General features: G+C 42.7%; 2 protein-coding genes across 2 annotated transcripts in view; both read left to right on the top strand.

The window, feature by feature from the left end:
• kat7b (K(lysine) acetyltransferase 7b) overlaps window positions 1–5,409 on the top strand; it is a 33,652-nt gene extending 28,243 nt beyond the window's left edge. The window contains exons 13-15 of the transcript XR_015063433.1: window positions 2,378–2,437; window positions 4,930–5,134; window positions 5,228–5,409. The gene's annotated coding sequence lies outside the window, so the exon portion shown is untranslated. The remainder of the gene's footprint in view (window positions 1–2,377; window positions 2,438–4,929; window positions 5,135–5,227) is intronic.
• Window positions 5,410–9,811: 4,402 nt separating this feature from the next.
• Window positions 9,812–11,990, top strand: dlx4b (distal-less homeobox 4b). Its single transcript, XM_085903984.1, has 3 exons — window positions 9,812–10,221; window positions 10,445–10,638; window positions 11,358–11,990. Exons 1-3 carry the CDS (start codon window positions 9,891–9,893, stop codon window positions 11,619–11,621), a joined length of 789 nt encoding a protein of 262 aa, XP_085760110.1. The 5' UTR covers window positions 9,812–9,890; the 3' UTR covers window positions 11,622–11,990.
• The last annotated feature ends 1,384 nt before the right edge of the window (window positions 11,991–13,374 follow it).

Below are 13,374 nucleotides of genomic sequence, written 5' to 3'. Positions count from 1 at the left end.
GGTCACCTTCCTCCAGCATTCTTGGCTTGGCAGGGGGGCAAGGGTTGGGTCGAATTGGAGGGGCAGGTTGAGTATTGAGGTAACGCAATGGCATTGTATGTCCAGGGGGCGGTACCTAAGTCGGGTTTGGTTCTTTTGCTTTTGTTGGTGTTTTGTGGTCATTGTTGCTTGGGTTTAATGCAACATTCCTTCTGACCCAACAATCCATTTATACAGCAGGAAGGTAGAAGCCAGTGGGGGGGAGTGACCGTACGCTTCCGTAAGTCTCGTGTCGAGCAACATGACAACAACATTGGAGTTAGCCTGAAGGGATGCAACCAAATGAGGTCAAGCTGTGGTCAATTGAAGCTTCACCCTAACCTCTCGTCTTTCTATTTTTTAACACTTGACGAGAGTCTCCTAAGGCAGAGCTCTCCTTAGACTGGCTTTGTCGGTTTTTTGCGGGCCCACCTTGCTCCTCCTAGGCGCCTTTGAAAACAGATTACAGGTAAATGGGTTGTTTTACCCTGGAGCTTGCTGTCACTGAAATATGGATGTGTTTGAAGGACTGTTTTCCTTGTTTCGGTATGAGCGGGATGGATCAGTCATTCCGATGGCGTTATCGCTACCAGTTCGTCACGTCACCGTGAAGCGAGACCAAATTCCTCAAGTCAATTGCTAACCTCCCCGTTACTGCTGGCTCATCCCTTTGCCTCTGTGGCTTTTTGGAAATGAGAGACTAAGCCATTATTTTATCAGTGGATTTATGCATTGGTTTGTGTTTATCAATTAATTGCAAAACAGACCACCCAGTGCAAGGGACTGTGCAGTTTTTTTTGCAAAGCAGCAGTTTTGTTCTCACAAGCAAGATCTGTAATCTACTTCCATACAGGAAAAGTTCCAAACTTCCATGCATCAGATAAGTGTTTTTTTTTGTATCTGGGTCAAGCACATTTCGCTTGGAGCGTTTGGAGCGATGCCTTTTGCCAGACAGAGGTTATTCAAGGCTGGCCTACAGGGAGCCGATTATGACTAATGAGTTCCAAGTTAATGTGACCGACCGGAGGAGGCAGCTGTAGGGAAAACGGGCCCAAACTTTATCGTGAGATCTCGTCACGGGCCAGACTGGCGGACAAACCCACAGGAAGCGCACCAATGCCGACGCCGGTCACGTCCGACGAAATGCTGAGAGCTTCGTTGACTTATAAGGAGATATTCGAAAAACGTTGTCGCTCAAATGATTTTCTTCTTATATTCGGAATTTTTTGACCACCTGTTGCCTCGCCCTGCATTGCTTCTATCAACTATCCTAGTCCAGAATCAAATGGGTTTGAAGATAAAAAAGAAGAAACCACGTACTTCATTTTTTTTGTCCCGTACAAAGAGATCTCAAACATAAAAATAATCATTCAAGAATGGCACAAAAGATTCTGAGGAAGCCAAAAAATCATGAGGTCTACTCACGTTATATCTTCTGCAGACAAGCTCAATCCAGTTTGATTTTCCCAAAGGGAGAAACGATTCCTAAAGGTACATTTTTGTTTTCCCCTCGACTTGTTTTATTGAAAACCGCGCTGCCGTACCTGACAAACAGAAATAAGTGGTCAGTAATTGCTTTGTGGTTCAGGGCCCTCAAATCAATTATTTTGCCTCCCTGGCAAAAATTACAATGGTTTATTTGAACACAAAATCCCCTTAGGTAAGTCATCATGGCTAATTGAGACCATGGGATTTTTATTTTTTTATTTTCTTATTTTATTTATCTATTGGCAAGCAATAGAAATGTACGTGTTAAAAAATGTGTGATGTAGGATTATATAAAATTACGTTTCAAACCAACACAGGACAGCCGGTCAGATTACCAAAATTGGGGGAACAGGTGTGGAAATAATCTCAGATCCACCCAGTTTGCCAAGGCTCCTATTCACCTCTCTACGTGCATTGTGGCTGACAAGGAGCAGAGGAACATGACAATTAGAACATTACGCCTGGCTGACTGAGCAGCGTTCACAGCTGGCGAGAAGCAGAAGGGAGAGAGCGAGTGTTCCCACCGTAAGGCGATCCAGAACATACAGTATGGAGATTGTGTCGGTCGGGTGGTGGTGGTGGTGGTCTGTGATGCCTCACCGCCCCTTGGACAGCAAAAGGGGTGTCAACATTGAATCCATCTGTGATTTCCTGCAGGTTTAAAATTCCTCATTTACGTTCATTGTGATTCACTTGATTATAAATATCAATTTCTTATTTTCTGACAAGCCTGAATTATAATGAACTGAATAATAATTTGTTGTTGCATTTTCTGAACTGTCAATTTAAAATGATGTCCAGTTTTTTTAAATGAATTCCATTCATTGATTATTTCAAAAATAATTGAATAATCCTTTTTTTTTTTTTTCAGAAGACCAATGCCATTGCATCACTGACTCAAACTCAGAGATTTGAAGCTCAACCAGGAAAGGTACGTGGCATTTTATTCATATAATATAATAATAAATATGTCAACAATGATAAATATGTACTGAGGCGAAAACCCAACAATTCAATTAGTCCCATGTTAAATCCGTATTAGGGGTCACATTTTGCGCTTCACTGTGTCCACTTGCATACCTGAACTGATGCTATAAGTAATAAAATCGGAGTCTTTGATGTGATGTCCCACCCAGAGACTTCTTCTCCCTCGAAGGAGACAATACGCCAATTCATTACTGGAGCTGCCTCTTCAAAGCTCAGCCACTCAGCGTCGAGAAACTTTAAACTCACGTCCCAGACAGGCTCCTTTAAATACCCCCCGCCCCCCCTCTAGGCGCTGAGGTGGCGGCCAGATGAGTCCACATAAGTCACGGTAGCCTGCACATATCCCCTCCTTAGAGCCTGCAGCGCCACACCTATCCCCCTCAGGTGACAGGTGGATTATTGGGCACTGGTATTTTATTTTTTTTTGCATTCCCGTGCCCACCTTTAAACACACCCGTTAACTGCGGGAAAGGCATCCCTTAAGATCTGGCTAACTTGGAACCCTGAATAAAAAAAAGAATTCAAGTAGAATCAAATTTCAGGTAGCAGGAACAAACTCCAAAATATTTTTCAGTGTTTAAGGAAGTTGATTGACCTAATAATACCGTTCAAGGTTGACTCCATAAGGGTCCTTTGTACTTTCATTGAGTGTATTCAAAGCAACTCCTTCCGCTGTGTTTGTTTTTGCTTTGTAATCCTTTGTCATGACCTTAGAAGGCCATTGAGCCACTTGAGAAAAACAAAAGTCGCTTGACCCGTGCGCTTGAAGGTATTTATGAAGCCAAGCTCTATTTGTTTACCATCAGCGATGAGCTTTACTCGCCACGTGTTGTCTCGGTATTTTGTTAGCGCTTTAAGGAAGTTTTTTTTTTTTTTTTAAACCTGAATAAACACCAGCTCGCTTTGACGGCGCAACCTTTTATCTCCGGAGCCGTTTGTAACGCCGCAGATTAGTTTTAAGCACGCTAGCATGACACAACAATTTCAGAAGCGCTTCTCTTCGTGGGTGGCAGAAAAATATCTATGCCTTATTGTCTCTCTATTTCTTCTCCCAGTTGAACTTGTTTTCCGCCAAGTGTACAGTTTCTGTTTTGACACCGGTTCCAAATTACACATGTAAATGATTAATCACCTGGTCTCGGCGAGGGCCGCTTAGTGGAGGTGGAGGTCCTTGTTCCAAAGACGTTTCTGTGATTACGTCCAAGTTCAGGACACTGTTCGCTTGAAAGCGATACTCGGTGAGGCTCGCGAGATTAAGTTTTGAGCACCTGCCATTTGGATCCAAGTTTGTCCCTATTAGCTCCACAGGTGTGACTGGGCCTCTGTGGCTTTTTGTTGAGTCTAATCCCACACAATTTAAAGCCGAGCTGGCCGCTCGCACCTTTAAGCCGGCTCTTTGACACCCGAGGGGCCTGAGCGGTCCAAAGCACAACGGAGCTACTTTGGTGAAATGCGATTTGGCTAATTGATTCTGGAGTGGCTAGTTTGAAGCGCCCGTGGTGGTAAACCGAAACCGCCTCCAATGATCCCCTCCAATGATGCTGGATGCAAAATCTTTGCCCATGCTATCGGGGGAAACAAACAGCATTGGCCGCTTTCCCATACGGGGTTAGAAGCTCCGTTTCCCTTCTTCGCCCGGCAACAGCTGTTGATTCATCTGCACTTTGACTCAGGTATGGAGCCAATCTGAGGGCCAGGAGGGTTTTAACCCCAATCTTCTCTCCTCCATCTCGTAGCCTGGCACACATGGGCCGAGCAGCTGCGCTTTCCATTGATGTGCCGGGCTGCCTGGATGGCTGCCTGGCTGGAGGGAGATAGATTGGAGGGGAAATGGCTTAATTGTCCTCACTCTCACTGCTGGAATGCAAATAGGCCTCTGCTGCTAAACCTCCTCGGCGAGGAAAAAACCCACGCCGAGGAGCAAAGAGATTTCGTTTTTCTTATTTTGATCAATCGCTTCGATTATACTCGGCTTTAAAATGTATTCAAAAGGAAAAGAATGACGTGGACAATTTCACTTTGGCATGCTGTGCAATTGCATTTCATTTTTGACATCGCTTTGTTTGCAAGCATTTGTTCAGGTAAGTATTTTATTTACCTTTTGCATGCTATGCATTTTAATTGAATCATTTAAATACGGTTTTTACTATTTTAGTATAGCCAGGCAGTGTTAATGTTGCAGCTTCATGTTAAAGTTAATATTATTGAGAATTAAACTATACTACTGTATTTTAATGTTGATCATTAAGGCTGAATTACCAGAACATAAGCAACTCTAGTGAGGTGAAACAGTTTAGAAAATGGATCCCGCTAAATCTAATTCGACAGTTTATTGTCATATATTGTTGTATTTTTAAAATAACAAATATTCACATTCATTTTCATGGATTGTATTGGTGAACTCAATCACATTTTTCACCATTATTTTCTCCCTAGTGAAATTATGATCACGCTCCAGTAATGCACATTACTGCCACCTACAGGACTGGAGTAGAGTTGTATTTTCCAGCGCTTCAAAGGAGTCATGTTTAGGATTGCTAAGCCTTGGATATTTTTTTTCCCCCCATTGGCATGCAAAATCACCTTTTCATAGCCCAATAGGCTTCAGCATTCATCACTGGGAGGTCAAGCAGATAGACAGGTGAGAGGTCGTGACTCGTGTAGAAAAGGTTGGAGATGAAAGAGTTAAATGTCAAAGCGTATGTATCCTGTCTGACTTTGATCTCTGCCTCAGGTAGCTCCTTCCTGGCCATCAATCTTGGCCCCGAGCTGACGGGAGGCTGCGCCTTTCTCAAAACGGGCTTGCTCAGACTCAAACCGTCGCCTCGCCAAGAGCGGCTGGCGTAATGTGTCAGCCATTCACGCAAAGCTACACGCGTGATAAAGTGCTCTACATTAAATTTCTATTCAGTCTCATTGTCGATGTCATATTTTCAGTGTGACGCTTCACTGACGTCAAAACCAAAAACGAAATCCGGGCCCGGCACATCTTGGCCTCGGTCATCTCGCCCTCCAGTGACAAACTCTTTAATATGACAAGGTTAAACACCTTGAGCGCTCCCGCTAAAGGCGCACGTCCAGGTCGGGGTCAAAAGAGCAATTTAAATAGCAGGCAGCTTGTTTATGTTGTTGTGTCATCTTGTTTATACTGTGCTTTGAAATATCTTCCTTGCAAACGTCCTAGAAGAAGAAAAAAAAAAAGCATTCAAGACACATAAGCCATCGTGTAATATCAGCTCGCCGTGTTTCTCTATGAAAGTTATTTGATCGGACGTGAAGTTGAATCTGGCTGTAGCCGAGCCTTTGTGTCACATTGTACGTTACAACGGAACTTAACACTTGACAGAAACGAGGCTTGTTGTGAGCGGCCGAACTTGATCCCTTCAACTTGTTCCCATCCAAGAGGGAAAGACAGAGAGGTGACTTCAGCAAGATTGAACGTATTTATTATGATTATATATTTTACAAAAAGATACTTCCCCTGCTCGGCATTAAGTCAAAATATTAGTCGAGTGAGTTTTCATTTGTGAGATCCCTCTACTTGTTTTGACATTTCCCAACTCCCGTTTAAAGTGGACCGTTGTTGTTCCTCACAACCGTCACTTGTCCAGAAGGCCAGACAGACGGGGGCTTCCTCCTCCACTTGTCATCCTCGTCACCTCTGGCATTTCAAACTGACGCTTATCTTGCACATTGTTGGCTTTCGGACCACAAAGGGGGGGGGGGGGGTCATGTTTCCCAAGGGGGGGGGGGGAGCAGGTAACCTCAGAAGGATAATCCTCGGACCTGGTAAACCGGTCCTTTCGCAGGACCTATAGCTGCGTTTTATTGTTTCTACAATTCCCTCGGGAAAATCCTCCGCTAGCTTCGCTATTATTCGCTTATTAAAAAAAAAAAGTATATATATATAAAATATCAATAAATAAAAAAGGGGGGAATAATGGTAATGATAGTGGGGTAAAATTATACTGCAAGGCGTTTCTAATATAGTTTTATTTTATTTTGCTAGATGATAGGGACACAATATTCCTCCGTAATTAACTTATCACTATTGTCTCATGATGCCCTCACCCGCCCCCCCCCTCTGCCACCCATAAACCATAGCAGGCTTTAAAGCAGGATTCTGGGTCACAGTTTTGTTACCAACCTTGTTAGGATTGATGCATGCCAGCTTTTTTTTTTTTTTTTTTTTTTGTTCTACCCAACCCACTTGGCACTGTGACCAAGATTTACAATGGAAAAATATAGCGTTTTTCCCCCCCCCTCCCCATGTTGAGCTGGTGAATCTGGAATGTGTGCTTTGGCAAGATTTTGTGAAGCATGTGAAAAAAAACAAAAACTGAGCTGTAAACACCCAGCGTGGACCCAGACTAGTTTCTCTGTTCCAGATGTGGAGCATGCGTGCATGAGGCAGTGCTATTAGCGCAAGCAACACTCCAGCAAGCACAGTAACACAAAACAGTACCACTACTGTATCACCGCCTGTCCATCAGCCGCGCCCCCGGACGCCGTATAGCAAACCGTATGCGAGCGCGCCAAAATCCCCGTCGTCAGAACTGGCACCAAGTGGACTCGACGCAATTTCTCTAATTGTCGCCGTTTAAAATACGCGTGACCATGTGACACCACGATGCTCATTATTGCACAAGCTTATTGTGCCTAATTGATTCCAGAAGCCCTCAATTCAACTAATCAATTAAAAGTTGACACCGGGCGATGATGCTGTCTGGTAGTCATTATGTAAATGAGTCAATTAAAACACAAGCTTAACACAAGTTTCACTTTATAACAGTATTTTTTTTAAGTTAATCACGTCCATTCAATGAATCTAAATCGTGTCCTTTTTAAAGCAACATAAATACGTAATTGATCATTTCTTATACAAACATGTTAGTCACCCAGCATTTATATTTTTCTGTTGTGCCCAATAAGGACGGAACAGTGGTTACTGTTGACCTTTGACTCGTCCTCCGTCGCATGTATCAGGTTTTCCCATTTGTGCCCGCCATCTTGAAGCCTCATGGCTCCACGTGGGTCTCCTCTTGCGATGAGCTTGTAAAACATGACGTGCCAGCGTGGAAGATCAGAGCTGCTGCAGTTGTTTGGGAATGCACAAAGAATGTTGTCAGTCTGCGTCACAAGACACATGACGGACAAACTCAGCTTGTGTGTGTGTGTATGAGTGTACACCTGCGCCGAACACGCCCCAACGCAGGACTCGTGGAGGAGACGCCACTGAGTCTGGGCAAGGTTCGGGAGCGCTGACTGGTTCGAAAATGTTTGTGTTAAGAGAGACATGGCGTGGACCCATCCCTTCGCCCCATGGCTGCAGGGCCCGTCTTTGTTCTTGGCTCGTTGTACAGACATAATTACAAGCCTGGCAGGGCCTCCCGTCCTCCTTTTGTGTATGAGTATGTGCGCGTGCGTACAAAATTTCGGAGATTTTGTTGGTGTTGAGATTTTTGCAGGACTGACCTGCACGTAACAAATTAAGTCAAGTGCATTTTGAATGTCAGGTCTAAGGTGCTCATCATAGCCCCAAGGCCTATATTTTCATTTTTCCAATTAAGGATTCTAGTTAATTGGTACAGAAATCCGAGTTCTGGATTCCTTTCTTCCATTGGCATCTCAGCTCCAATGCAGTGACAGGATAGATCTTGTGTTAACACTTCATTTCAGAGGACCTCAAAATTTCAACTTGTGAATGAAATTGTTCCATGAGAATAATAATTTGTGGCTTTGTTCTGGCGGCCTGTTTTGGCTCAGTGGCTGCTTTGAGGATTGGGGAAGTGCTCCAGTTCCCAGCAGGGCCTTTGCGATGGCTGTGTGGCTGCAGGCAGACTTTTAGTAGGACCTGACCAAAATGATGGGTTTGGACAACACGGCAGCAATGCCACCATATCTTACTGTACATAGGCGCGAACACATGACGGCTCTATTTAGATGTACAAATAGGCTTTTCCCTTGTCTGCTTGTTTTTTTTTTCCCATTTATGAACACAGGATTACTTTGGTTTTTTTGAAGATTCCGTTTTTTACACTCATATCCTCTGTTTGCGTATGTGCCATTATTTTTTTTGCTGAGTTTGCACAACTCATCCACCCTCTTTTGCCACATCCGCGTTTCCCCAATTTCCCCATCACTGTTTATTTATTTTATAAACGTTGTCATTTAGTGCACACGGACTACGTGGCTAGTCGCTGTTTTTTGTTGTTGTTTTTTTTGTTGTTTTTTGCGTGACATATTTGCAGGCCAGCGAGTCCGTTTGTAATTATGCCACGATCTTTTTTTTCCCCCCTTACGGGAATGGTGTGGTTGAAAAAAAAAAAACACGTAACGTATGAAAATAAATGCATTTAGCATTTATTTGTTACCTGAAGCTGCAAGTAAGCTACGTGTATTACGAAATTACGCAACATTTTGCCATTTAAAATGTTGCCTCGGCCTACCGAACCTGCAAAACTGAACAAATCAAATTGCAAAATTTCATCTAAGATTTATATTGTAGCTATTCAAGGTGGATATTAGTAAATTATTTCGTTTGTGGAATCTAAATTATCGTAATAGGGTTGTTTTTAATGGCACCCGATTGGCTAGAGTGATTTTAATGTAAAGATTTGAAATTCTGTCTGCAGAAAAAATGCATTTAAAAGCAAAAAAAAAAAAAGATTAAATGTATAGCAAAATACAAATTGTTAAGCTAACATCAGGACATTCCATTTGATTTTGATTTTATGCCGTTAATTCGATTAATATGTCTTGTCTAGTGCTGAGTTCCATGATTCCGTATTGTTTTGTCTGTTTGTCTCTTGATTAAAATACCCGCGGTTACAAAATATTCACTTCAAATATTTTCAAGCAATTTCCCCAGCGGGATTTCTATTCAATAAAATATTAATAGCCAATAAAGAATACTCATATTCGTGTGCGCTTGAGGCGCAATTTGGACGCATGCGGACGTGAACTTCTGTCAATCAGCACATGACACGACGTACATGATTGAATCTTTTGCTATTATATAGAAGGAGGTTCCTGCATCACATGCGTGCGTGCCCGTGCAAAGCCGCGTTTTAGCGCATGTTAATGAGGTTCCTCGAGCTCCAGTGACAGTTTGCGGCTGAAGGCCAATCAGAGGGAGAGAGAGTTTGCAAGACACAAGACAAGCAGTGTGTTGAAGCTGCACGTAGGAGGTGTTTGACGAGCATTGTCAGCTGGAAAGATTTGTTTTTTTTTTCCCCGCAAACTTGGTTTTTATTGGATTTTTTTGGGTGGAGGGGGGGGGGGGGGGCGCTGTGTTTGCGCGCATTTGGATCTTTTCGTTATTTTCGTCTGGATTTGGTACAGGTTCTCCTCCTCAGAACTCATGAAACCATCTTTTCTCCCGTGTGGACGCTCTAATGATGTCTATGGCTCTCATGCCTGACACCCTCAATGGCCCCGACCCGTCCAAATCAGCTTTTCTCGAGTTCGGACACGCGCATCCGGCTCACCAGCAGCGCTCCGCAGGGCTTCCTCACATTTACCCCGTGCACGGCTTCCACGCTGCCGGCAATTCGCAGCACGACGGCTCTTTCCCGGCCGGCTCGTCCTATGGCCGTTCTTTGGGTTACGCCTACCCCGGCGCTTCGAATTCTCACCCCCAGTCTGCTTACATGCCCTACCAGCACAACAATAATAGCAGCTCCAGCAGCAGCAGTTTGAGCCTGCACGGACGATTAGAGCACGCAGGTATGTAGAAAAAAAAAAAAAATCTTCATGCATGGACTCACACATTACCCGTGATTGCACTAATTCAAATTATGTCAATCCTGGCTATACTGCGTCTTAAGAAGGTCTGAGAAAATAACTTATAAATATATTTTCAAATATCAATTCAGAGTCATAAAGACGTGCATCATTATTTTGACTATTTGCACAATTTATTCAATTTTTTTAATTCATTGGTTCCCAGATCACGACAAGTCCCCCGCGCTGGAAAGCCGGGACATGCGTTTAAATGGCAAAGGGAAAAAGATCCGCAAGCCACGCACCATCTATTCCAGTCTGCAGTTGCAAGCTCTGCACCAGCGCTTCCAGCAAACCCAGTACCTGGCCCTGCCCGAGCGTGCAGACCTGGCGGCCAAACTGGGACTCACTCAGACTCAGGTGGGTGCCCAAGACAGTCAGCTAAATAGTGATATGTTTAAATCATGCACCTTAGATGTACTAGTACCAGTTTTGCAACAACATCAAAAAATAAACTTGCCTTGCAGGTAAAAAAAAGATCAGCGATTATTCCAGGCATGCGGGGGGCGGGGGTTTAGAATATAATTGCTGTGATTTGTAATTGGACCTAACTGACTGATCTGACTTATTTACTCCACTAATTACACTATTTGATTAACTCACTTAACCACAAGAACAAATACACAAACCTTTAGTATGAGAACTGATAATTTTATTTATAGGTGTGATAATTGGAGGCTGTTTAATTACATGTAGCTACCTGAAATTGGTTTTGGATGACATGAACATTAAGTTTGATTGTGTGTAAGAATGCCAAGGCTATAAATCTCCTCATTAATACACAGTTTATTTTCTTTCTCCAAAAATATCACCCTCGGCGGCATTTGTTGGCCTGATCATTTGAGTAATAATCATTTATTAAATGATAGTTTTGACATCAGCAGATGTAGGAACGGTTTCTAATATTTCGATGTTGCCATGAGGTTCCACAAACAATAGCACAAGATTAAAAGCCTTTCTAGCCGTGTCAATAAAAATTATGGCATTATTGATTTGTGAATAAAAAAAATGTAATTTCTTGAGTTCCATTGTAATCAAGATTGTGCTTTTTTTTTTTTTTGTCTTTCTCCCTCTTACAGGTGAAAATCTGGTTTCAGAACAAGCGCTCCAAGTACAAAAAAATCATGAAGCACGGGAGCGGTGCAGAGGGCGAGCATTTGAGCAGCACCAGCTCACCCTCGCCGTGCTCGCCTCACGGGATGCCGCAACTTTGGGACGTGTCCATGCAGGCCAATAAAGCAGGAGGCCCCATGTACCCCAACAACTACATGAACAATTTGGGCCACTGGTACCCCGGCCAACATCCTCACCAGGAGGCCATGTCCAGACATCAGATGATGTGAGGGAGGATTGATGGATTGTGCAAATCTGGCTGGATTACGCGCTAATTTTGCGCGTCATTTGACGAAACATTTCAAAGACACCAAAGAGGACCTGGATGAATGCGTTGTGAACTGGTCACACGCATGATTATTAACAGAGGCATTCTCTATTGAACACATTCTCTGAGTATTAAGCGAACAAACAGATGTTGTGACTTTGTAATTATAGCCGAGATGCCTCCTTGAAATACGCCAAATGTCTGACCGGCTTCGACAGCGAGCGGACATTGGAATGGAAGCCAACAAATCCGTGTGAACTGCAAATAAAACACTGTCTCTCTTCTGTTTTGTATTGAACACATAAAGATGAATTAACTGCTGCTATGACCTTGTGACGAATCCAGTGTTTTATTACCTCGACAAACAAAACAGCATTTTATCCTGAATATTACATTCGGTTAACTGATAATAAACAAAAAAATCCAAGTAAATATGTATTTATTTATATGTAGAAATGTCTATTTTGTAGTATGTGTAAATGTGTGTATTTAGAGATATTTACATACATACATACATATATAATTTTACTAATTATTATATATATTTATATATACACACAAAATATTCCGTTTAATACACATGACAATTTGCGTAGTACTATACACATTTAATTTGGTAAAATTGTACGTCACAGTGATGTTAAAATTAAACTGCAGATTTGGGGGAGAGAATTTTAATCAATTTCTTTTCAGACTGCCTGATATTTAAAGCTCATCTCTGTTCAAATTAGATCATGCAAATTTGCTACCAGACATCATGTGAATGTTTACTGTAGCTCAAATAATATCCAATAACCTGTGTAATTATGTTCACGACAAATATCTTGACTCAACGTTTTATCACAGCATTTTTATCGTCGTGCTTTCTAGTTATAGGCACCTTAAAAAAAAAAAAGCAAATCGTTTTTGATTGTAAACACTTGTTTCCAAAGCTAACATTAGCGCTCACTCGTTTGTTATTCTACCTAATTTAAATTTCTTTTCGTACACCCTCACCTTGTTTGCAGCTCAATTGTGTCTTCTTTGAGGAAGCGCTGAAGAAGTCACATTAGAGCGTCCAAAACTTGACTCTTTATAGTTCTCTGTCACTGCAATATGCAAGGCCTTTCCTCATTGATGACAATCATGCGCCTTGTTGAGCATTGCGATTAGACGTCTGGGAAAACGATAGGCAATTTTACATCTCCAGATTAGAACGATGCCTTGTGGAGTTGGACGGATGAATCTTTCAAAGCAATTATGATTGTGCGTTCGCAATACAAGGCGAAATGTAATAAAGAACCCAAGCAGGGTGATTATTATCATTAACTACAATGACGTGACAATTTAGTCTCCTCTCACAATTTGACTTCCACGGGACACGACGCGGCATCCTCCCGAGATTCAAAGGCTGGAATCGACTTTGGCAGGCGTCGGACTCGCGAGCGGAGGACACACAAACACGCCATTGTGTTTACATCGCTGCAGATGACATTATGTTGACTTACACGCTCTCTCTGGAGACTTCCCCAAACCATAATCACTACTTTGCCTCTCCATCTCAAGTCTTCACCCTCCAATGTCATGATTTATGCGATGGAGACTCGCTCTTTGTTCCCGGAAGGGTTGGATGGGAGTCACTATGATGTGGAGCTTTTTATGACTTAGTCGAACGATATCCAACAAAAAAAGTATAGCTTACAAACATTCAAAACATCCAAAACATTGAACACGCT

The sequence above is a fragment of the Syngnathus leptorhynchus genome, chromosome 22 (genome assembly GCF_054491065.1).
Source record: "Syngnathus leptorhynchus isolate UIUO chromosome 22, UIUO_Slep, whole genome shotgun sequence".
Taxonomy (NCBI): Eukaryota; Metazoa; Chordata; class Actinopteri; order Syngnathiformes; family Syngnathidae; genus Syngnathus; species Syngnathus leptorhynchus.
This window is presented reverse-complemented; position numbering and strand designations above follow the sequence as displayed.

What these genes read in the sequence shown, in the direction of transcription:
- dlx4b (XM_085903984.1), top strand. Translation starts at nt 9,891, where the DNA reads ATGATGTCTATGGCTCTCATGCCTGACACCCTCAATGGCCCCGACCCG. An exon ending in CGGACGATTAGAGCACGCAG is followed by an intron (nt 10,222 to 10,444) that starts GTATGTAGAAAA and finishes ATTGGTTCCCAG; the next exon opens with ATCACGACAAGTCCCCCGCG. An exon ending in TGGGACTCACTCAGACTCAG is followed by an intron (nt 10,639 to 11,357) that starts GTGGGTGCCCAA and finishes TCCCTCTTACAG; the next exon opens with GTGAAAATCTGGTTTCAGAA.